General features: G+C 43.4%; 1 protein-coding gene across 5 annotated transcripts in view; it reads right to left on the minus strand.

Moving 5' to 3' along the window:
* qkia (QKI, KH domain containing, RNA binding a) overlaps positions 1–25,518 on the minus strand; it is a 108,402-nt gene extending 82,884 nt beyond the window's left edge. For 2 of the 5 annotated variants that reach the window (XM_012864524.3, XM_012864523.3), the window contains exon 1: positions 25,083–25,517. In XM_012864524.3, coding sequence (XP_012719978.3) covers positions 25,083–25,227 — 145 coding nt within the window. In that variant the 5' untranslated portion in view covers positions 25,228–25,517. Of the gene's footprint in view, positions 1–25,082 lie in introns of all 5 variants that reach the window. The other 3 variants (XM_012864520.3, XM_012864519.3, XM_012864521.3) reach the window with 2 other exon arrangements.
* Positions 25,519–26,241: the final 723 nt, after the last annotated feature.

Genomic DNA, 26,241 nt, shown 5'->3' on the forward strand with positions numbered 1-26,241 from the left:
TGGGGGGGGGGGGGGGGGGGGGGCAAGCTGGCAGCTCAATGAGGCACGGCGCTGGCGGCTCTATGCACTTATTGGGGTCTGCCACAGAGCGGTGGTACTTCCAGGAGGGTTAACTTGATACAGGACCAGCGGCTCGGCTTTATTGCTCCCAGCTGGGGGAGGGGGCGGGGGGTGCTTCTGCATGTACAGTCGCATATGCATGTATATTTGGAGGGAGTTACCCCAAGATCGACAGCTATTTCTTTCACACTAGAGCTTTTCTTTCACGCAGCACAAAGAAGTGTGTGGCGGGAGCAGAAAGCCGGCGGCCATTTCTCACAAACTTTAACATTATTAGGGATTTTTAAGAAGTCCTCTCCTTTCGCTCCCTTTCTTCTCGCCTCACTTTGTAAAAGCGACCCAATTTGCGACCTCAGCTGAATCAGCCAACCTAATGCACACAATTGCCGACTCAGACTCCTTCAGAAAAAAAAAAAAAAAAATATGAGGCGAAGGCAGAGCGCGGCGGCGCAGCTTCCTCCGTTCTAAAGCGGAGCCGTATGTAGCGTTAAATTGGAAGCCAGAGCAATTGTCATTTAACAGCCCGGCTTTCACGGAGAAGCCTCGTGAGCCTAAAATGGTTTCACAAATTTCTGAGAGTACATACTGTCACAACGGAAGGAGAGAAACAGACGGGCCTCGATTAGGCACCGGGGAGCAGAAGTTTCATGAAATAAAGCGCATAGATGTTGAGAATGAGGCGCTTTAGCAGAACGGACACTAAGGAGCAGAAAGCAGACTGATGGTTGATCAACAGGTCGTCCTTCTTCCTGTGTTTCACCCAGAGACCTCTAACCTTAGAAAGTGCCTTGTTACTGTGACTTCACACACGTCTGTGCTAGAAGCTCCCTCTGGTCGCATACGAAGGTTTTCTATTAAATATATGCGTCTTGTTGGCTTATTATATTTACTTCTGTGCTTTACACTTCATTTTTTGCTCCATTTGCTAGTAAACAAAACGCTTTTGTATATATTTAACTAGGGCTGGACATCTGTGATATCATTACAATTCTAAATCGTAGAGGTCTGCAATCCTCAGCTACGTAAAAATTAACAAATCAGACGCGTCGTTTAGGTGTCGGTAAAATGTTTAAAGTGGGTTTGACTTCGCAGGGAAGGGAAGAGAGCTGCATTAGGGAGATAATCTAATTTAATTATGTGTTTTTAAATTTATATAATCAAGTTTTTTTTACTAGAAACTATCAGGAATCTGATCATAGCATTAAGTAGCAGTAAAACTGTTTAATACATATTATGTTCAACAAGGGGTTTGATTCCTCCATGAAGTCCTTTGCCACATGTCTACTGTATAAAAACCGAGCCACTAGTGCCGTAAAAACTGAGAAAAAACTAAATACTTTAATCAATTTGCCCTCATTGGTACCCGTTATTTACAACGCCAACACAGAGTCAGGATTTCTGTACTTAAGTGTTGGAACAAAGAAACATATGTAAAACTGTTACAAAGAGAGAATGAATCCACTTTCTATTTATAGAAAAAGAAAAACGAAGTTTGTGGCTTAATGACAAAGAAAATGGGATTTCCTGCACCATTAGTGACATTCTGTTGGCAGAAACTCTGCTAAGATTAGCCGTGTTTTTGTCAGAGGGTAAAAAGAGGAAAGTATATATATATATATAAATAAAATTTCATCATTTACTGGTCCAGTATGCTGATAATACAGTGATAAATATAGCTGAGAAGTAAACCTTTAAAAAAAGACAGATACAGCTATTTTCTAACTGTTTATTTGGGTTTATATCTACTGGTATTAATAAAATAACCAGTGTATATAGTTTGATAACATGTGAGTCGGGTGCAGGCCTCTGCATGACTTTGAACGTTATTAATATAAATAACGTGTCATTATTTAACGTCCACTATATCTTTAATCTATATAAGTTTAAACTAGGGTAACCTTTACAAGGTCTAGAACTGTTTAGTAAGGAGGCTTGTGGTTTTTATTGTAATAAATAATAATAATAATAATAATAATAATAATAATAATAATAATAATAATAATAATAATAATAATGTATTGAATTTGTAATGCACGTTATATTTATACAAATCCCAAAGTGCTACATAGTAAAACAGGTAAGTGTTTATTTTATAATGCTCTCCATGTGTTTTTATTCAGCAAAGACAATAAGTAAAAGGCAAGAGTTGAATTAAAAGTTCTCCTAAAAAGGTGGTTCTAAGGCCATTGTGATAAAACTGCAACGTTTTTCAAAGTTTGATGAGTTTTGTGCACTTTGGGGCTTAACATGTAGAAAAGGCCGGCTGAAGTAAAAGGGTAATTATTCAGATCATTTAGGTGAAATAATTAAAAAAAAGCTCAGACCCTAAAATGATTCAGTATCTTTACCTGAGCAGGCGTGCACCTGAAGGCAGCGCCTTTCACACAAGAATTCACACTTCCCACACACACCACAGGAATGTGTTGGGGGGGGGGGGTCTGGATGAAGTACAGGATGTGCAACAAGACGTGAGAATAGAAGATAAGGAAGGTTGAGAATAACAGGATGCAGAGTCAGGAAGCCTGGGGTGCATGAACCGTGGATCTGGTGCCGTTGGTTCTGGAGCTCTCCGGGTCGCCCCGTCTTCTGGACCCCGCCGTTCTGGACCCAGATCGTCTCAGAACCAAACAACCGTTCTGATCAAGCAATGAACTATTCAGGGGGGGGGGGGGGGGGACACTGTACAGATGAGCAGCGTGTTTCTCTCCAGCTGCGTAAACACACGCCGGCCTCTTTGGTCGCTCAACAAAGAGAGGAAAGGTCCGGCGGTGGGAAGAGGAAACGGACGGGGGGAAAAAAATGCTGAGCGGACACGATAAGACGCAATGTGCTTCCTGTCTCCGCCCCGGCCCGGCCAATGAGGGCAGGAAGAAGAGACAGCGGGAAAATGTGCGCCGTCTGTGATCTGCACCTCGACTGATGCGCTTTTAGTTGAAAACGTCCTGAAAACGTCCTGAAAACGTCCCGATCCGAGTGTCCCTGGCCAACAACAGCAGCCCGCTTTCTCTGAGGTCCGCCCTGCCAGGTCACACTGATTCAGGACCGTAACACACACACAAGACTAACTTGACAGCAGAAGTAGTTTTTGAATCAAACGGAACATGAAAGAATTCCAAGATCACTCCTATTTATGCATCAAAGCCTCAGATTTTTTTTAATTCAAAACCTCAGTTTCAAAGCGCTGCCAGCCGATGCGTTTAGTTTCGATGCATTTCATACGTACGGGGGACAAAAACCTGCCTTTATGTACACTCACTCTGCAAAATAAAGCACAAATAAAAACCAAAGAGCTGACACAAGAGTCGCATTATAAGGATTATTTGCATGTTATGCCAATAGACAGAAATCAGACTCCTACTGTAAAAGTTGTAGGGATCCTTGCCCGACTGAGACTTCTTATTTTTGGTGATGAACAGATGGGAGCAGCAGCAACAGCCTGTAGTTCAGCGCTGAGAGCGTCGCAGATTTTAAAATATAGCTTCATTCACCGTGTCTGGTAGGCCTGGGAGTGACAGGATGAGGCACAATCACCTTCCTCCTCCTCCTCCTCCTCCTCATTATCAGGGAACCAAGTAACAAAATCACAACAAGAGGGCACTGATGGCACAGGAACGTCAATGTTTGGGCCTGTTTGTTTTAACATCCACTATCCTGACCCGTTTGGAGAGCAGAACCAAAGCTCAATCAACCCAACAGCAAGAAAAAGCCCAAAACCTGCTGTCATCTACTTAAAGAGGTCCCACATCACTTCAGACGAGGGCTGCAGTCTAAACTAGATTCACTGACACCATCAAGTAGAGCTAAAATTTAAACAAGTTATTTACAGCAAACATTAACGACATATTTTAGGCACTTATCTGAGCATTAATACTCCTTTGCCCTTTTCACGTTTGGTCATGTTTTTACCCCAAACAGGGATTTTTCCTCTGATGCCTCTTAATAAAACCAAACCCAATCAACTAAGTCGTCTTAATAGTAATTTCAGCGCAGCAGCGTTGAGAACAAACAGCATCATGGAGACCAAAGAAACACAGCAGAGAGAAACCAGTGGGGACATTTGGGTAATAAAACTATATCAGGGTTTCCGCTACATGTAACTGATCGTGACGCATCGCCACAGCTAAAATAAAAGCCACCACACCTTCAGAATGAAAAATATGTGTAGTAAAACAATGTAAAGAATATGAGATATATTTACTCATAGGTTTGCGGACTTAAACTAACCATAATCTGCATTTAAAATTAATTTAAATATCATGAAATGTTTAAATGTACTTTATTTTGAAAAACCAACACAGCCTGCTCTTTCCTGTCTGGCTCCAAAGCTGCTAGCGGCTGCTCTCAGAGGGAAGGAAAACTGGAGACATCAGTCCATTTAGCGCCTTTTTTTGCTGTATTTAGCGACTTTCTTTTAAAAAGTGACTAACAACAAGCAACTTTTTGTCGTTTTAATGGCAACTTTACCGAAAGCACCAGTCGTTCTGGAGTCACTGCACTGAGGCAGCAGCGAGAGCTTCCACGGGTGTTCCCGCTTCCCTGAGCGCCGTCTCACAGGCACAACATGGCTGCTGTTGCTTCGTCACGTACATATAGTTTATAAAAAGTTGTCTATTTTTGTCTCTGAAACCGTTACACTACAGTAATTCCCTGACTTTGATTCACACACAGCCTCAATAACTTATTCACCTCGTTCAACGTTGTGTGCCTCTGATATCTGTCTGTGTGTTACAGTTTTATGTGGTGTGGATTCAGGCAGAGTATAAAAATTTATAATTTTTTTTGGGGTAATTTTTAGTTCCAAAACACACTTAATCACAAGTTTATTACCGTTTTTTTTTTGTCTAGGCAAAAGCTGTCCTACAGCCTGGGTCACAAATGTATGAACAAATATGCAAATTAGATGATGACGCCATCCAAAAAAATAAAAATGGGATAAACACCACCAAAAATCCACCTAAAGATCTCACGCCATCATGAAACATGGTGGTGGAAGGATTTTCCCGTGGAGAAACCTCTCCTTCAGCAGGAATATCTGATGGGCTGAGCTAAATTTCAGGGCAACCCTGGAATAAACACCCAGTTAGAGGCAGACACCGGGGCTGAAGGAACCACTACTTTGCATACGTTGAAATGTGAAAAGGTTCAAGGGATGTAAATAAAAAAAAAAAAAAGCATTAAAATGCCCCATTCCGTCACAGAAAAAAGAAAAACTCTAGAAAGATCAGGGGTAGAGGAAGGAAGACAAACAGGTTGCACAACAAAGCGCCTGTCTGAGCTGATCTTAAGACGCAGCCACGGCAGGCTGGGACCTGCAGCCACAATCTGAAGTTCCCATCTTACTGCCCGTCCCGAGCATTCGCTAACCAACGCTTAGATCACAGCCGCTGTTGTGTCTGAAGGCCTGATTTTACAGCCTGATTGGCCGTTTCTCCAGACGTCTAAAACACCACAGCCCGTCCCTGTGGGAAAAAGTGGACATTGGAAAAACATTCAAAAGACAGACTAGGGCTGAACAATTAATCGCATTTTCAATATAATCGCGATTTAAAAAAACCCAATTTCCAAATCGCAGAGTCTGCAATTTTTGGCTATGTAACAATTAGACACGTCCATTAGGTGTTGGTAAAATGTTTAAAGTGGGTTTGCCTCCACATGGAAGGGAAGACAGTTGCAGCAGTGAGATAATCTAATTGTATTACTTGTTTTAGAGTTTATATAATCATACATAGCATTAAGTACAGGTCAATCAGTTTAATACATAGACTTGCTTGTTGGTTGCACTTTATGTTCAACAAGGATTGATGTCCAATTCAACTAAAAGCTGTTCTCTTGAACAATATTCTGATTATTAGAAACATTAAAAGTTCTTGTTTTAAATAGTCCTTGTTTACAAACATCTTTATTTAGAGGCCATTTTTGTTGCTTGTGGTTAATGCAGAGAAAAGTCAAAATTGCAATTTTGGTTGAAATATATTGTAGGCAGAACGCAATAATTTCTGCTCTGAGTTTAGATGCTGCGGGTCTTTTAGCAACTAATCCGCACAGCGAGGAAACAAAATGATTTGTTGTTTGTATATGTTTAAAAAGACATGATAAATTAAACTGGGGAAAAAAAATATATATATCACATTAAATCGCAATATTAAGAAAAACAATCGCAATTAGATTATTTTCCAAAATCGTTCAGCCCTAAGACAGACCGCACACACCGTCAAATAATTCTGGAGACGGCCCGATGCCGAGTCTGACTCACAAACGAGGAAGGAGGATCTATCCTGACCCCCCCCCCCCTCTTTCCCTCACATCTATTTGCAGATCACAACAGAACCCATTCACAGAGCATCTGTTTTGGTCTGCTGAAGATTACCTTCATCATCCGTTTAGTCTGCCAACAAAGGAGGAATGCAATTTTTAGAGTTAAAAAGGAGGAAGGAAGTGTCATACCTCCTGGGTCAGAATGCTGGAGTGGGAGGGAAGGAGAGGGGGGGGGGGGATAAAAGAAAAGGCAAGAACCCTTCTCGCTGACTCAACTGTCATTAACCATGCTTTCACTAAGCTTAAGCTTTTAAACATTGATCTGCCTCAAAGCACTTGGGTGTGAGGGCTTAACAAATCGGCGAGCGCATATATGCATGTACACAGCTCCAGCCGGCGGGCGCAGGCGGCGGCGTCGTCTCTCCGCTAACCGATGAGCGAGCGCGGGGCTGAGCAGATGCTGCCGTCCCTGAGCATCGTTACTGAGAGCCGGGCTGATGCAAAGCGACAGACCACGTTGCAGGCCTTTAATGTCACCGCTGGTCCTCACATGAAAGAGGCAATGTAGCCCCAAGGCTGGATTTCTTTTTTGCCACACAGTCGCGGCATGCACCGAGAGGAAGCTGCAAAGGGGAAAAAAACACAATGGGAAGCAGCGGGAAGAGGAAAAAAAAAAAAAAGGATCTGAAGAAGCAGAAGACGGAGAGGACGATGGGAGCGGCGGAGGCCCTCTGCTAAAATAAATAGTGACGATGAAGACAAAGCCAGGAAAAATGAGTCATTTCCTGGGGAGAATCCATACCGATGTCCTCTGTTGAAGACGCCACGATAATTTAAGGGTTTTTATATCGACTGCTGCATTATAAATAAGGAAATAAACACATTTTGAGCATTCAGGAGAGATACGTCTGACGGGATTTTAGGTGGTGATGAGGGAGGAGGAGGAGCAGTGATAAAGCCAGGGTTCATCGGCGGTGCCGGTTAGTCAATAAAAATAAGGTTGCCGGGAAGAACAACAGGCTAAACCTGTACGGCAGGAGGGGAAGGGAAGGTTAGGGAAGAAGGTTGAGGAGACAGATTAAAGGGGACAGAATGAGACAAGTCCATCTCCTAGCACACTATTCGTCACCTTAAGGTGTCAACAGCAGCTGGCACCTTCATCATGCCCACACCTGTCCCACCTGCTGCTGTCCATCCTCAGCTGCAGTCAATCTCCCCTTCCCTGAAGGCTCCTTCATATTTAAAACAACACCGCTCTATTTATAAACTCCGCGCAAGCATCAAGAAGATCACACTTTGATTTTAAACATTTGTAACGTAAAAAAAAAAAAAAAAAAAAAAGAAGAAGGATGAATCAGGTGCTCGCCAGGGACCTCGAGAAAACAACTACCAGGGAAAACCGCAACATTTATAATCCGGTTTTTTTAACTTATTTTTGTTACATGAACTATTAAATGCTATTTTTAGAGAGCGATCTCTTATTTTTACAGCCGACTATTCAGATAAAAACTGCTTAGTTAGGATTAGTTTCCAACCAGCTCAGTTACTCGAGACGTTTGTTTATGCCAGAGAAATTTACCTGCATGCTAGCAACGCGTTGCAGGTAAGTCGGGACAGACGGGTAAACGCTGAGGCGATCTGCTTAAAGTGCTCAGGTAAGGCGTTAATAAGCACCGATTTTACTTAAAAATAAGTAAAATGTTCATAGAAAGTGTATTTATCCTTGATTTGTGTAAGTAAATAAGATTACCTGCCAATGGAATGAGTATTTTGACCCCTAAAATAAGATAATTAGACATCCTGCACTTGGAATAAGATGATGGAGATGAATTGTTCCTATTTTAAGTGCAAAAATCTCATTCCATAAGCAAATAGTGTTATTTACCTTCTCAAATCAAGAACAAATACACTAATTTTAAGAACATTTTACTTATTTCTAGTTCTGTTTTTGCAGTGTACGTTCGACTGGAGCAGCCGTGAACATCGTGATTGAAACGTGTTTCAATTAGGATAAATGGGAATATAAATATGAATGAATAACAAAGTAAGAGCTGAAGTTTTATGCACTGTGGTTAAACGATCAGATCTGCGTGGGTCCTGATCAGCGCCATCTGCTGAGAGAAGTTCTCCATGTGTGGCCTTCAGGAAGACCATAAGGCTGAGTAGAGCGATGGCAATCTAAGTGTAAATATCCTGCTACTGAAAAGGACGAGAAAAATGTTTTCAAATGTCATTTAAGAACGAGAGAGAAGACAATGCTGGGCAAAGTGAAATATTTCCACCAACATGGTCGTAGAAAGGAAAGAAGTCACTTCAGCCTGACACGGCAAATGTGTTATGATTAACAAAGCATCAAAAATATGATTTAGATTGACATCTAAAACATCTATTAAACAGAAACAACAGCATCAGCCTAACATTTTGTTAACAGACTGCTCTTAATTAAAACTTTACAGGTGTTAGAAAGGATGGAGTAAAGTCGACCAGTGTAGGTTTTTATGTCTGCCATACATATCCAGCATTTCTGCCAGAGGTAAAGTCACTAGTTTCAATATTTGTCTCATTATACCCAGTCAGGACTGTCATATAAATAAGGTCACAGCCATTTCACCTTTAATTTTATTTATATTAACCATCCTCGCTGTGTTCTGCCAAGTAACACACCCCAAAGGCCTATTCTGACCAAAACATCTCCCTCCCTGCAAGCCGTATAACCGAGAGTGAGTTAAAACCACGCATTAGTTGCTCAAATCAAGAGTTCAAGCCCCGGGATTTAAAAGCCTGTTAAGGTCAGGAGGGAAAAAAAGCTCTAAAACCCCACGATGAACTAGCAGCAATGGCAGGCTACCCTATAACGCCTTCCTTTCACCGCCTGCATCTGGACCAGAAAGCAAAGATGGCGCCCAGAAAGAGGATGCAACATGTGCCTGTGAGAGGACTTCTCTGTACGACGCCGAGCAGAGCGACACGCCGTGCATAACTCAGGACATTTACACATAAACGGAGAGGATAAAGCGACGCTGGAGGAGTTTTAAAGCAGCCGACACAGCTGATAAGCTAATTAGGCTGAAAACCTGTTGCACTTTAAACCGACGTGTCATATGGATTGTTATGTGATTATTAAGCTTCACGCATCGAAAAGCAGTGGAGTTAATTGCACATTAAGTTACAACAGAGTTCATTCACAACACTAAACAGGCAAACGGAGACCGCGCTTACGGACCGACCCGATGCTAATTCAATATGTTGATTTGGCTGAAAAATAAAAGCATTAACGGGGTCAGCTGGAGCTAACGGAGCGTTACGCGGTGAAAACACAAGAGACACAGATGCACACATTGATTCAGACATTTCTGATGGCCAGTTGTTAGTGTGGCGTGTGAAGTCTGCAATGTAACATCATGGTTAGGGTTGAAGCAATCAGACCTTTCCCAGCCAACACAGACTTCTGGTTTTCTGACCTGCCCATTCAGATTTTGAGCAGTGGTGCATCAGCGCTTTAAATATTTGACAACTATACTAATTATTATCACGCAAGACCAAAAAACAACAGACAAATGATGGCGCCAACATCACCTTTAGGGTGACACAAAGAGATCCAAGACACAAAAGACACTGAATTAACAGATAATTGCTTTAAGATGGGGTAGAGAACAGAAATAAAAATGTAACAAGGAACGAAGTTCATTTTACGATGCATATAATGTTATTGATGGGTTCATCTCAGTTGCATTAATCCCATTTTTTTCAAATTCAAATAACTTTGTTTGGTGTTTGTTTGTTTTGTTTTTTTAATCCAGGCAAAAGAAGTTTGTATCTTTTCAGATTCCACTGCTCTAAAGGTTGCAGAAACTTTATTTAAAATCAGCCTAATGACGTTTGGGGAAGCCGTGAAGAAAACTACGCTACACCTCCTGTCCAGCAGGTGGCAGTAATCAGAAACTGAAGGCCAAACAAGCAAAACCCGACCAAGAAGCCAGTAACCAGGCCCTTGTTCACAAAAACAGGATGGAGAATGCACAGCTGCTGTTATGTCCTCTCCTTTTGGTGTCAATTACTAAAAATACGCTTAAAAACTTATCTCGTACAAAGGCGAAAACAACAACAACATGCAGGTCTTATAAATGGCGGGTCAGAACACTAAAAGAAAAGGTCCACCAACCATTATTGCTCACCACCACTCAGCAGTGTTAGGGTAACCACAAAGAGTTACATCAGATAAGACGTGAATTTTATCCAGTTAGTTTCTTAATAACTGCATCAAAGAGCCTAATCCATAACTACTATGTCATTTTCACAAGTGAAATAAAAAGCAAAACAATGTCCTTAAGCTGCATTGTTCCAAGCAACGGGCTGATACCAGTCAAGCAACACATATGTGCCAAATGTATCATACTTAATACAGTATTCAACTTGTCCTTATACCATCCCAAGTAGGGGTGGGCAAAATAATCGTCATGACGATGCATCGCGATTCTAATTTTCGCGTTCTACTGCATCGATTCTTGACGCCAAGTATCGATTATTAATATAAAAAAATTAAATAAAATAAAATTGCATGAATGGCTGTCGAACATCAGCCAAAAACAAGTGGAATACAACTTCATTAGTTTAAAGGACCACTGAGGCCATGTAAACGGCACGGATTATCTTTATTTTATTATTTTAAGTTTTATAAATCCTAAGCACTTTTTGTCAGTGTGTCCACTCCAGTAATAGTAATATTTGTTTTCATGGCAATACCTCCAAAAGTCGTTTCAATAAATACAGCTATGTATGAATTCAGTTCAATTGAAGACACTATCCAGATCATAAAGTCAGCCACTGATAATGGCTGTATTTTTTCTAACAGTGTTCAGTGAAAATATCGCAATACATAGCAATAATTCAAGTATCGTGATCCATCGTGATAGAATCGGATTAAGGCATGTGAATCGTGATTTGAATTGAATCGTGCCTTCTTTGGTACTACCCACCCCTAATCCCAAGTATTTGGTTTAAGAGCAGCAGGGCTGTGGATTGCAGGACAAATAACTAAAAAAATCCAAACAATCTGCAGCTTAAAATGTTCTCGTGTTTCAAGTTGGCTTCACGCCGCAGCCAAGACAAATATTCCAGCAATAAATGCAGATAGAATCAGATGCGACGCATTGTTGTGGGTTACTCTGACACAGAGGAATGCCTGTGCGCACGCTTCTATGTGAACTTGCTGGAATGCTACAGTGTGAGCGTCTGGCCCATTAAAAAGCACAAAAAGCCATTGTGTAACATTTGCCGAGGGGACACAGGGCCGGCCTGTGGCGCTGAGGAGGGGTCAGTGGCCCCTGTTCATATCCAACCAGATGACCTCATTCACAGAACATAGAAATCCTGTCTCCCCCACTGTTATGCATCATACTAGCCGCCCTCCCCTGAGCAACCTTGGTAGCCGTTTTTTTGTTGTTTTTTTTGCCCGCAGTCGACATAATCGATCGGCAGAGCAGTGCTGAGGGTCACACACACTCTAACCCTCCAGTCAACACATTCCTTCCTGCTAGTTATCTGTAAAACTGGGACGTCAGTCTTTCCTGCTTTTACTCTGGGCCACAGAGGCTCTTTTGTGTGACTAATCAAAGCCCAATCACACACCACCACCTATTGTCTCTGTAATCTCCAGAGCAGTTCGGCGATCGGGGCCGACCTAAGTGTTACTACAAGCTCCACGGTCTTCAGCAAAAACAGAACAGACGCCAAACTGGTTTGCTGGCTCTTGCACAACTCTGACTTGATTCACATCTTGTTGTTGCTGCTGCTGCTGCTGCTACTGGGGTGTGTTGCATGTGGGCATAAATTATGCTAAACAAACCATGTTTCACATTAGAGCACAAGAGTCAGAGGCAGAAAGCTAGAATAAACCACAACTGTGCAACAGATGCGATTGGTGTTGGGTCAGACAGCTGTGCCATCGTCTGCCTGAAACTGCAACACTGCAGCTATTCGTAGGATGAAACTCTTCTAAGAGGCGTTTTAATTTTGAGATGGAGAAACAACTTGCTAAATAAAAAGTTATATTCAGGGTTGTATTCAGAGAAACTGTATTTCGAATAATAGAAACTACCGTATTTTTTTCGTACTATAAGTCGCTCTGGAATATGTTGCATCAGTCAAAGAATTAATCATAAAGAGGCAAAAAATAAATAAAAAGACAGATGTAAGTCACACTGGACTATACGCATTTATTAAGACATTTATTTCACACAATTCAAACTAAAAAGCTGAAATTTAACCTGGTAAACCAACTTATTAAATCACACAACTGCATCCCAACCCGGCTGATTAACCTGGAACATACCTGGAAGGAGGAATCGGGTAAATTAGCAACTCCAACCAGCAGGTTTTATCCGGCGCATTTCAGCGTAGTGGCCGTTACGCTGAAAGTTGTCAAAATTACGCCTAAATTAGACCGTGAGCGTAGTGGTGCTACGTGCTAAGCTAACAGTACGACGCGGATGTTTGAGAGCAACACAGAAGTTATAATCTAACCCGTATGCTAGCGCTAGCTGCTACACTGCAAAAAGAGAAGTAGAAATAATTAAAATGTTCTTAAAATGAGTGTATTTGTCCTTGATTTGAGCAGGTAAATAAGATGACTTGCCAATGGAATAACATTTTTTGCACTTAAAATAGGAACAATTCATCTCAATCATCTTATTTCAAGTGCAGGATGTCTAATTATCTTATTTTAGGGGTAAAAATACTCATTTCATTGGCAGATAATCTTATTTACCTGCTCAAATCAAGGGTAAATACTCTGACTTTAAGTACATTTTACTTATTTTCAGATCCGTTTTTGCAGTGTATTAGCTTCACGGACAGCCCAGTAACAGGGTTCTGTCTCAGCCTGGGCTTTTCAAGCGGCACCATACAACACTGCTGCGTGAATGCAGACTGAAACAGAGAAAGAACGTACAAACATGTGTTCAGTCTTTGTTGTCTGTAAGTTAATGTTTCAACTCATATTTAAGAGGTACAGGATGTAGTTTTGACAAGCCTAGCGAGGTCTTCTTGCATCTATAGACGGTAATGTTTACTCCTTGGTTCGTGCTGGTGAGTATGAATTACCATTTAAATCTGATATACAAGTTGCACATGACTAAGTCACAGGATCGACCCAAACTATGAAAAAAAGTTGCCTTCCAGTACTTTCTACTGTGTCGCTCAACTTTAATCCATTTATTGAGGAGTTTAAAGGAAGGTTCTCCTGGTCAAGTGTAGCGATACGCTACAGAGGACCCTGTTGAGCTTGGAGCGATTTTAAGAGCACTGCCTGCAACGCCACAACGAACAACTCAAGCTGAGGTCATTCTCATTTTATCCATCCGCCAGCTTGTAATTAAGAACAAAAAAAGAAACATAAAAAATCCTGCCAACCACAAATTAACTTGTTGACTGGGTATTTTTAAGTGGATTAAACATGGATTAACCCTGGAGTCCAGAAAGAAAAGGCTCAAGGCCTGTGTTAGTATGTTGAGGGTTAGATAAAACCATTTTACATAATCATCATAGCGTCCTGTGACTACACCGTGCAGAAACTACAAATCCCACTATGCAGTGGAGTGGAACAGCTAGCACCAGTTGTCCCTCATTTCTCCCTCTTTTTTTTGTATTTTCCATTTGCTGAAGCTTCCTGTTGAAACCTGGACTCAAAGTCGAAGCCGACATGAAGAAATCAGATCAAACCTCAAAGCTGCAGCAGCTGCAGTGTGAGGCCTCAGTATATTGGCCCGTAGGTCCTTTAGCAAGCCGCTTCTGGCACACTGCAAAAAGGGAACTACAAGGAAGACAAACTTTCTTGAAATTAATGTTTTTTTTTTTCTTGATTTGAGCAAGTAAATAGGACTGTTTGCCAATGGAATAAGATTTTTGCACTTAAAATGGGAACCATTCGTCCATATCACCTAATTTCAAGTGCAGTACATCTAATTATCTTATTTTAGGGGGTAAAATACTCATTCCATTGGCAAATAATCTTACTTACCTGCCCAAATCAAGGAAAAATACACTAATTTCATGAAAACGTTACTAACTTTTAGTTCCCCTTTTGTAGCTATAACTACACCGTTTGATGTTCGCAGCTTTCTGTCACATTCTGCAATAAGCAGTCCCTCCGTGCTGACATTCAGCGTACATATGCTGGTAAAAACAAACACGCTCTTCCTGTCTGAAACCTCGCGACGACGGGTAAGTGGCCAACAGACCAGAACCACAGAACCTGCCCCTTCCTGACAGGGTCTGAGCTACGGGCTCATTTATGAACCATTATCAGGAGAGAAATACTGTTCAGAGAGACACAATTTTAATTCACCATCACAGCAACCAACACTAATTGATGATGTTCTCAGACGCCCCTATTTTCCCCCCCACAGCTGACTCGATGGTTGATGGTGAACACACGTAGGCTCGTTGGTAATGGGCCAGCAGGGTAAGGCCGTAGGGTCTGTGGGGCTTTGACCGCAGGGGGAAACGGGGGTGTTGCCAACACTGGTTAGGGGGGGGGGGTGGCCCAGCGGCTGGGGCAGGGTGCCGCATCCTGGAGAGGATTCAAACCCCACCCCTAACCCTAACCCCACTCTGGGTCCCTGAACAAGACCCTCAGCCCCAGAACGCTCCCTGGGTGCCGCTCAGTGGGTTAAACGAAGAGGTTCCATTGGAATGAATGATGCAAAGATAAACAAGACGGTTATATTAAAATTAAATAACTCTGCCACTTGTGGTTATAGAAATACAGATAAATATTTAGAAGCCATCTGAAGTCTGTATTGTTGTTGTTTTTCTCTCGGGATGCAGTTAGCGGGCGGCGATGGAGACCAGACCCTGCTTGCTGCCTTTTTTATGTGACGGCTCTCCAGCTCTACACTGCAAAAAAGGAACTAAAAGTAAGTAAAATGTTCTTAAAATTAGTATATTTTTTCCTTGATTTGAGCATGTAAATAAGACTATTTGCCAGTGGGATGAGTATATTTTACCCCTAAAATAAGATAATTAGATACCCTGCACTTGAAATAAGATGATGGAGATGAACTGTTCGTATTTTAAGTGCATAAATCTTTTTCCATTGGCAAATAGTCTTATATACCTGCTCAAACCAAGGAAAAATACACTAATTTCAAGAAATTTTTACTTACTTCTAGTTCCCTTTTTGCAGTGTACCCGGCATTTAGCGACATCCGAACTTTCTGCATGACGCTTTGCTTCCCAACCAGAAAGCTTTCTGGATGGGAATGTTTTCAAATGTCTGGAGTAGTGTGGAAACTGGTCCACCCCTTAGCAACGGGGGGTTGCTAAGGGGTGGACCAGTTTCGGGTTAATTTGCATGTTATCTAAGTCATAACAAGGTCTTTTGGGGCAATAATATAAAGCTTGGAACTCCACATTACTCCAGACATTTGAATTGATTAAGTTCTCTGGATGGGAAGTGAAACATCTTCGAACTTTGGAGAAAGTCCAGTTTTTTCACCTTATCTGTGTTTTTTGGAATGATCATGACCTGGATCACTGAGAATCTTCACCAGCATAAGTTGACCTACTGCCAGTTTGCTCTAAATGTATCCATAAATCATTGTTTTGTTCCCAAAAATCAGTTCTAAAGCGGGTCATTAATAGCTTAACGTTTGTGTTGCTGGTTTGTGATTAAACACTTCATTCTAACTGAGTAACAGATGGGTTTTATTCAATAGTTCAAACTCCCCCCCCCCCCCTTTAGAAATATTTTTGTATATTTTAACATAAGTCACTTATAGAAAATCCCTTTTTCAAGAAACATTAACCAGCAGCCTGACCCCTGGACTTGGCCTCAGGTAAAACTGAGTCTGCACCTTTTATAACGTCCATCATTAAAGTCGAGTGTTAACGGTAAAACCATAGCTGCCCGTTTATTTTTACCCTCCAGTCGAACGGTGATTCATGTTTGCAGCCGCGATGCGAGCCAACTTGAGGAGAAATTGTTTCCCCGACGGTGAAGACGAAGCAGAAGCGCTTCGTGGCGTTAGCCTGGGCTAAGATGCACCGCCAGAGTTTGCTGAGGACGGACGCGGGTCAGGCTGGAGGTTAAGTGCTCCGACCGCGCTCCTGGAGAAACTCCTGCGCCGCCTGCCATTCCTCTTCTGATCGGAGAGAGAAAACGAACGCAGGCTGGTGGGCGAGGGGGAGAGGAACAGACTCAGCACTCAACACTTTTTATTTTAGCTCTTATGACAAACAGGGACAATCCAGGAAACGCTGATAAATACTGATAATATTTTTCCTGAGCGAGAAAATATGAATAAAAGAAAAAAAAACTTTATTGCGAGACGCCGCGCCCGCTGTGACAGGAGCAGAAAGTTGCAGACGACACGGAGAGAGGAGGAGAGGAGAATGGGGGCAAAAGTGTGCGAATGTGAGTGGGAGAGCTATTCCAAGCACTCAGAGAATGCAACAGGGTGGAGGGTGGGGGGGGGGGGGTTGGCTCTCCTGACAGGGAAACGCTGTGTAACTTCTTTATTCACACAAATGTGTTAATGGGGCTATGTGATGAGGGATGATTCACGACGTGATCTAAATAACTCAAAGGAAATCTCAAACAGAGAGCAGGATGGGAGAAGAGGAGCTTCTGCTGTCACCTCAGTGAGAACGAACCCCCCCCCCCCCACACACCCCCCCCCACCCCACACACCCCCCCCACCTCCTCCATGTCTGCTAGACAGAAAAACAAACCACCGACTCGTCTCCTCCACGCAGCTTTCCAGCCTGAAATGGCTGTAGCTGCCCGTAAATGCTGTTGCTCTTGGCACCAAAAAAACAGTATGAAAACGTTGGGTGGAGTTAAAAAATAAAAGAAATGTAAAAAAGTAAGCCAATTTAAAGACAGCGTCTGAGTCAGGGGGCTGTTGTAATAGAAGGATTGCAACATCCTCTTCAACATCTTCCTCTTTAACCTGGTTTCGTCACGCACGGCGCTATGACTCTCGATTTAGCGCGCAGCAAAGCCCCATCAGGAGTAATCCCCCCCGTACCCCCCCACGTTAGTTGGGATGCCGCGGCTCCGCTTTAGACGCTTGGTGGGGGGGGGCAGACAGGCAGTGGGGCGGTTTGGGGCAGGGCAGGAGACAGGAGGCCGGGTGCAGGCGGCAGCGATAAGGAGGCCCAGCACTCACAGGACTGAGGCCTAAGATAAGAGCCCTGAGCTGTCGTTGGATGACTTTATCACACCGCATCCGAGATAGCAGCGGCTAGGGTGGAGCGAAAAACAAAAAGGGGTGAGGGGGGGGGGGGGGGTTCCTAAGTTGCAGTCCAAACAGAGACTGAAACTGCGGCGGGGCTGCTGGATACAGCGACCATCGGCCAATAGAGGGACAGGAGAGGAAGCGCTGCTGCGTTATAGCTCACCTCACCGCTGGTCGACTCAGAGGTCACATGTTAGTCACATTTTAAGCCTTCAGAAAACTAATATAGCCACTGGTTGAGAGAGATACAAACCAGCAAATGTTTTAACGACTAATAATAAAGTTAAATACCTGCTACTTTTCCTACACTGTTTACGCAGGCGGCCATATTGAACAGGGCTGCTCTGCAAGCTCCAGTTTTAACAAGTGGGGTTTGTCCGACTTCAGGCGCCGTTACCGATATTTTTCTGACTAGAAAGTCGTATATCAAACTTTAGGGAAGAAGGATAACGCACCAAAAGCAAAGTAAGCAAACAACAACGCACTTCTCTCCCTTTTAATCCACCGAAACACAGAACAAAACGTGTCCAGAGATGCTGCACAGCACTAAGTTCACCTCCGTTTGATGAGATTTAAAGGGATGGGCTAATAAATTGTTAGTACCACTTTCACTACGTTTTATTGACCCGCTGCAGCATGACATCGCGACCCCCCTCAGCCGCCCTCTGGTTGACAAAAAAAAAAAGCCCCGCTGATGGATCAAAGCCCCGCTGGAAACCGGCTGAAAATCTGAGGAATGAATGCAAACGGAGGAAACGAGGAGACATTGATGGGCTCATGGGGAGAAACATTGAAGAAACATTGCACTGTTAAACACTGTTAGCTGTGCAACATCTGGTAGCCGGTGTATTCCTTTGCTTAGTGCATGCCAAAAATATGCATACTGCCTGTGCAGAAGATGTCCAGAGCTAAGACGAAGGACCTGGTCACTGTTACTAAAGCTGAAGGACGGGGCTGTATGTGCTGGATGACAGCTGGAAAACGCCGCAGCAAAGGAAATGTGGATTTTTAAAATCATTATCAAAATATTTCACACAAAAAAAGCCATCAGTGGGAAACTTTCTCAAACTGTGAAGCTTTAGTGCACCCTCATTTCATTTATTGATTTATAAAGCACTTTAAAACGTCCAACTAAGGACAATAATACAATGAAAAACTCAAATATTTCAAAGAAAACTAAATAGTAGAGTTAAAAAAAAAAAAGAACATTGAAAGTCTTCAATCGGGGTTCTCGCCAGCGTGAGACGTGTAACGGCTGAAGGTCGCGTTAGCTTAGCATTTAGCACCATTACGCTCATGAGCATTACGGTGATACATGCTAAGCTAACGACACAGATGTTTGAGAGCAACATAGAAATGTCAGTAAAGCTCTGGCAGGTGCGTCAGTGGAGATGTAAACCTCCCGGACAACATGAACTAAGCTCAGTCCCTGCAGCGTCCAACAGAAGCTGACATATCGGCTCCGAAACTGGCTAATTAGCCGGATCGGATGCAGCGATTTATTTTTTTTTATTATTAATATCATACACAGCAATACAGTTACAGCCATCTAGTCACTTCAATTCTATATTCACTTTAATTCAACAGCAGTATTGGATCGGTATCGGCATGGAAAATAATAGATCGGTGCGTCTCCACTGGAGGACCTTAGGGACTCGCCACCCCTCGGACACGTAGATATTCTGATAAATAGGTTTGAGGAGACTAAAAACAAACAGGAAGTCAGTGTAAAGAATGAGTCCAGAGCTAAGACCAGCATCAGCTTCGGCTAAAAGACGGAGCTGAATAAATCCTGTCATGACCACAGAGTCGGTCTGATTATAAAATCCTCACCAAATGTATGACCCATATATATTTTAACAGTTCTTCAGATAAAAAAAAAGCCAAAGCCCTGATATCTGAAGTGGCTTTGCTGCCAAATTAAATACATTCAGTCTTTTTGGTAGTTTAATAAATCAAGTCACACTCAGTCAAGCATTACTTTTTTAACTTTTAAAAACTATGCTGGTAGAGAGCCTGTTAACCCAGACACAGAGACTCTGACTGTGTGTCGGTCCAATTCCTCCCAGTTTAACCATCAGCTTCTTAAAGCTCTGTAGTTTTAGCTCTTAACTCCAAAGCTTAGCCCTACAAAACGCGAGAAGCACACGTTACTCAACATCGGTGCGAGCCACTCCTGTCAATCCTGTCACAGTTTGTGTGCACAAAACCTGCAATTACCTGGTTAAATAAAACAGAAAATATCTCCTCAGCCCATTTTCACAGCAACCAGCTTTAGTGTCATCTGACATCCTGAACAGTAATTATTAATCCAAATGATAGTTTTTGTTTTTTTAGGGGGTTTTCTTATGGCTGCAGGGCCCGTTTAATGTTTTCCCAGATTCCAGTTAATTTCCTGAATTCTCCGTCCTGCAGTTACATTTAATCTGAATCTATTCATGAGGTTAGCGTACACAATTTCAGCAGTTTGACAACGAACAACCCAAACTGATTGAGTTAAAAGTAAAAATCTGAGCGGTTCAAAATATATTATTGGCAAACAGAGTTAAAATACAAGACGCCTGAAAACTTATGTTGCGTCCAAGCATGACCTTTGAGTTATAAAACATCAATCCGGCAACATAAAGTGGTTCATTTATCCTAATATTTTGGCAAAGCAAAACTGTCTAGGCGCCGATTTTTGTTGAGTCCCTTCTTAGCGCTGATATCACAGCCCGACGTCTGCCAGCTAGTCAGGTGGATATTTGGCCTGGCTGCAGAAATCTGAACACACTTTACTCTATTGTGACTCAAAACACTAAATCAATGACCTCAACAGCATAAAAAAAAAAAATATTATGCATATTATGAAAGAAAAAAAAAAAAACAACCTGTGCGCCTTCACTGCTGCACTTTACACGGAAGTCAATTGGAACTTATCCTGTAACTGAACTGCGATGTATTACTGCATTTTTATCCTGTACTGTAATTCACTGCAAGGTATCCTGTAGAGTTACTGCAGTTTTTCTGAGCTGTATGAAAACGAAATTTCCTTCTGTATGCACTCTGTGCATACAAAATGCACTGCAAAAAGAGAACTAAAAATAAGTAAAATGTTCTTGAATTGAGTGTATTTGTCCTTGATTTGAGCAGGTAAATAGGATTATTTGCCAATGGGATGAGTATTTTTACCCCTAAAATAAGATAATTAGATATACTTCACTTGAAATAAGATGATAGAGATAGATTGTTCCTATTTTAAGTGCAAAAATCTTATTCCATTGGCAAATAATCTTATTTACCTGCTCAAATCAAGGTAAAATACTCTCATTTCAAGAAATAATTTCTTATTTTGAGTTCTATTTTTGCAGTGTGACAATAAAGAAAGTCTAAGTCTAAGCCTTAGTAAGAGCCGACCTGGAGGTTCCCGTCTGAACCGTGCAGCTTCTGCCGCCGGGTCTCAGGTGTCAAACATCTGGGCTGATTGGCTTCTTCTCAGCGAAACCAAACATTCCCGCCCCTCGCCTCCCGAAACGAAAGCATCTCCAGACGTCCACAATGACGTGATAACATGCGCCCCGGGCCAGCCCAGACCGCCGTAGTTCTCTTTAAAAGATAAACTACAGTAAACTGATAAATTAATCTCATTTACTTCCTATTTGCTCCGATCCGCCTCCTTCTTAAGTGCTCTGCCGCCTCTAAACGGCCCTTTTCCACAGACAGGGCTGCCCTGCTGGATGCTATACGGACCGCTGACATCTGCCAAGAAAAAAAAAAAAAAAAAAAAAACAGAGCAATTTAAAGCAGCTTGTTGGCAGGCAGCTCGTAAAGAGAAGAAAATGTAAAATAAAAAAAATAAAAAAAGCTCCACAGCAGGTGTCACCTCACGGAGATGAACAACTGTGGCGCGGTGGGATTTCTGGAGAGGCCCCGCCAATCAGTCAGCGCGACCTTCAGGGGCCACGCAGGCACGCACCGGGAGAGCCACGCACACACGCCACCAGAGCAGGGTGGGAGTGGGAGTGGGTGTCGGCTTTCTTCCGCTGAGGAAACAGCTGTGCAGACATGCATGAAACGCATGGTGGGTGAGGGAGACGTGCAGCTGTCGTCAGACGGACCCGCCGAGCTCCAAGACGCCGGAGATCTTGTTCCAGGCGCGGGACGGTCACATGTGGACGGCGCGTCGGCCAATCAGAGCGCTCGTGTTCGTTTTAGGGACTCTGAGCATGACTGGGGGGGGGTAAAGAGCTGGTTGAGCGGCTGTTTTCGTTTTCTCTCCGTGGAACGCTTCAGTTTCCAGCGGCTGGCCTGATTTCATGGGCGTTCTGAATGACGGCGTCGTTTGTTGTCTCGACGGCAGCGGAGCTGATCTCACCGAGATAAAAGGCAGACGCGCCGCACAGAGAGACAGACGATATCACTGAAGGAAACGACAGCCAAAAGGGGACATGGTGAGGCAAGGAGCCTGACCCCAGAGACCCCCCCACCCCCACCCCAGAAAGATAAACCAGTGTGAGCGTAAACAGGCCTGCTCAAACAGAGCGCGCCGGGTCGGGCCTCTTCTCACACACATGCAGGTTTTGGCAGCAGGGTGAAGTTTGGGCCGGCGGCCTGGAGACGCTCGTCATCCTCAGGGTTCAGACGGCAGAACTTCCATTTTCTCCTTAGAAGGACCGACTTTTTTTTAAACGTGAGCGGTTCAGATCCATTTAACGGGTGGCGTCCCTGTATTGGCTGGACATTTTAAAATATTTAAAAGAAGTGAAAGGAAGGGAAAACATATTTTGCGTATTGCTCAAATAGAAACCTCCTGACCAGCCTTGAGCAACAAGGGAGTTTCTTACAATCTGCAAGGTGCAGCCCTGCGAACAGAGTAAAACGCTCCTTAAATGCACTTAAACATTGGAATAAAGTAGAAAAATAGATTGTCGGTGAACTCGCAGTGGGCGTGTCTGATTTTAAAATCACTGAAAACCTCCAAAACACGCCGTAGGTGTGACCGTTCGCAGGCTTCACTCTGAGCAGACAGCTTTGAGGAGCAACTTAACCCAGCATCTAACATCCAAAACACAAAGCTGGTTTAAACAAGCAGGAACAAACACTCTCTGCTAGCTGAGACGCGAATCTGAAGGGCCACTTTATTATATATACGCAGTGACTGGACTCAAACACAGCTTGGTTCTGTTTTGGGGAGAAAAAAAACAAAATGACTGCGTGTTGTTTTGTTTTTTTAAGTCCTTTTTTCTGCTGCTACTGAGAGGAAGACGCTGTTGCCTAATTCCGCGTTAAGTGTCTCGTTTATCAGCCGTCAAAGACGGGCAGAGGAAAAATCTCTCCGGACCGGTTCAGCGACTACATTCTGCAGAGCCGACTCATCCAGACATGCAACCGAAACCACAAAGTATGACCCCCCCCCCCTCTCCCTGGAGTAATCCCAGCTCATCCAGTGGATTCAAACACCGGATCATTACACATTCTGCTTATTTACTCTGATGCCCGGGTCAGGCCTCCACACAAGGCGGGCACGGTGGCGCTCTCTAGTGTCCCCTGCCTCCTCCCATGAACCGCAGGCCCAGCAGACCGGCTCATGTTGTTGGTACCGTCAACAGAACAGACTGGAAAGACATATTTATGGCGCTGGATCCTGATTCTGGGCCGGCTGGGTGGGAATCAGCTGCTGAGGGAGGAAGAGGAGGAAGAGGAGGAGGAGGAAACATCACAATAAATGGGAAGGCGGCGAGAGGAAGGTGGTCTGTGCCACGTTTTGGTGAAAAAGTTGACGGGTTGAATCCCATCCCACCCCCCCACCCTCCTCCTCCTCCTCCTCCCCGGTCCTCCCCTCCCAGCGGCGGAACCTCGCTGCCCATTGTTCGGGCAACAAGCTGCACATTCCTCCGCGGCCGGAGGGACGGCTAAGCCCGGGCCGAATACCTGCAGCGGCCGGAGGCGAAAAATCAACAGATATCATCTCTCTGTGGCGGAAATAAAGACAATTAATATAAAAATTAAGAAGCCCTGACGGAGTTTTACAGACGTGCGTAGCCGAGTTAGCGACGCTGAAGTCGGTGTCCGACTGGCAGCGTGCCTGAAGGGCCAGACTGGATGGTCCGACCTGAGCTGGGGAAGGGCCACTTCAAGGGCCCCTGGTTTTATATTATATCAATACCAGCAAATAGGCAATATAAAACAGAATACGGTTAGAATGAGTGTTTGTACTGGAATCTCTCATTACAGGAGAGTAATTATTAATAATAAAGGCCTGACCTGTCTTGGTATCTAAGTTTTCAAACTGGATCCCGTCCATGTTGGCCAAGAAAGCGATAAAATGCCTTAAAAAGTCCCTTTTTTAAGCTCCATGTTCATTCCACAAGTGGAACTGAGGTTTTACAAATCAAAAACTGTATTTTTATTTTATTTTTTTCATAATTAGTGTCCAGGTTTGACACCGTCCAGCTAATGTGGTTTTGTGTCCTCATCCAAGAGCATTAAAATGGCGAAAATATAAAAGTTATATAAATAAAAAATTTCCTTTTTTTTCCTCTTCCCCCAAACAATAAACTCGTGTTGTGAAATATTCCCGTCTGGGTTTGACCTTTTTAAGGTTGCAGTTTTCACGCTGGACTGTGTCAAAGTTGGCCAAGAAGCAAAACAACAGTCAGCAAAAAATAAAAACAGAACTAAGTCAGTAAAAACAAAAGTCCTTTTTTTGGGAGGGGGGGGGTTATAAATTGGATAAAGCTTTCACAAAGCACACAAGGGAGTTTTAAAACAAAGTGTCATTATTATAAAAATATCCTGTTCAGATTTTAGTTCAATATGAATCCCATCTAAGGTCAAAAAGACCTCAAAAACTTTTAGTTTTAGTTTTCTCACATACGCAGGGGTCTGACAGATCGTATATTTCTACGATTTACAAATTCCAGGATTTACAATTTTTCTTTTTTTCTTCTCTTTTGGGCGTTTTAGTTTTGAACTCAGAGCAGATCTAAGATTAAAAGCAGAAAAACAAGCCATGAGGCTGAGGAGGAGCACCGAATCGGAGACCAACTTCGGCGCCGTGCCGAGAGTTCAGCGGAGTCTCTCCAGCTAGCTCCAAATGTGGCTAACTCAAGCTAAACTGCCGTGAAACGTGTAAAAACAGGCTCTGTCGACGCGAAAACAAGACTCCCCAACCCCAACCAACGCTTTACACGCTGGTTTCTCTATACTTTTTAAGGACATTATGCCGTTTTGCTCTCTCCAAGTGAGTCGAGCAAAGTTTCCCCCCTCGTCAAACTCCGCTTGCTCCGAAACTAAACTCCATCGCTGCGATCTCAAACTGGCCAGAACTACATTTTTTTTTTTTTTTTTTTTTGGATCGGGCGGGGTTATTTTTCCCTGAACTTTAGTGTCCATTCCACAGCAGACAGTATGGGAGCGCCCGTTCCGCAGCGGAGGGGGGGGTGGAGGGGGGGACACCCGGAGAAGTGCTACCAACGTCGGGCTTCGCCGTGGTCACGCTCCCCTTCCCTCCCCCCCGCCCGCCCGCATGATCCAAACGCAGCTTACCTTCATCAAGAAGCCGCTCCAGGTGCGTGAAGATTCCGCAGAGATTTGGCAAACTGGTCATAAGCTTCTTTTCGTTTAATAATTGCATCAAATAGTCTGGACTCGGCCTCGGTCGTTCCTTCACTTCGACCTCTCCGACCATCATCTTTGCGGCGAGAGCGAAGAGCGAACCACCGTGAAAACACAAAATCCTCTTTTGAGAAAAAGAGAGAGAGAGAGAACAAAAAAAAAAACGAAAAAAGAAAAAAAAAAGAACTTGCTGCTCCAATCCCTCGCTTCCCTCCTCCTGTAGAGCAAAAGAAGATTGTGTAAGCCCCACTAAAATTCTGGTTTTTCGTCGGTTCTTGTTGTCTGAGTGGAGAGGGGGGCCGAAAAGAAAACCGTTATGTCCCTTCAACAGACTCTCCTTTACGCCGTGTGCGCTCGGGGACGTTCGATTCCACCACTGTGCAAAGGGACCCGCCCCCTCGACGCTCATTGGTCAGCTCCGGTTTCGTGGGACCGACTTCAAAACCAATCAACGCGCGAGTTTCTGCCGAGAGGGCGGAGCGACATTGTCGTGGCCGGATGATGTACAGAGGTTCCAGCCAATAGCGCGCGGTCTTCACCGACGCACACATAATGCCGCCGAAGTGTTGTCGACACAGAACGGCACAAAAAAAAAAAAAAAAAAAGAATTATTTATTTCTCCTTTACGTCGTTTAACGAGTTTTGGCAGGTTTCGGAACATGCCTAATGCGCCGAAGTTGAAGCGATATGAGACAGAAAGCTGCAGCACAAGACAACGAAAAAGGGCTCAATAAGGGGGTAAAGACAAGGGAGTCTATGAAGGAGGGGTGAAATGGCAAGAAAATCCTGTAAGGCAAACAGAACGAGTCAAATATTTTTATTTTGTGGATCATTAAACATTAATCACGGCCAAATCAGCATCAGGCAAAATGCACGCCTTCCTTCAGCAGGGACAGGAGCTACTCAGATTTGATAAGAGGGCGGAAGGACCTTAACACAGGTCAATTCTGGAAGAAATCTGCTTAGAAGTTGCAAAAGACTTCAGACGTTCACTTTCCAGTTAAACAATAGTCCAGAGCATAGAGCTGGAGCAGCAACGGAATAACCCTAGATATGAATATCATAGAAAATTTGAAATAAGACTTTAAAA

The sequence above is a fragment of the Fundulus heteroclitus genome, chromosome 19, assembly GCF_011125445.2.
Source record: "Fundulus heteroclitus isolate FHET01 chromosome 19, MU-UCD_Fhet_4.1, whole genome shotgun sequence".
Lineage (NCBI taxonomy): Eukaryota > Metazoa > Chordata > Actinopteri > Cyprinodontiformes > Fundulidae > Fundulus > Fundulus heteroclitus.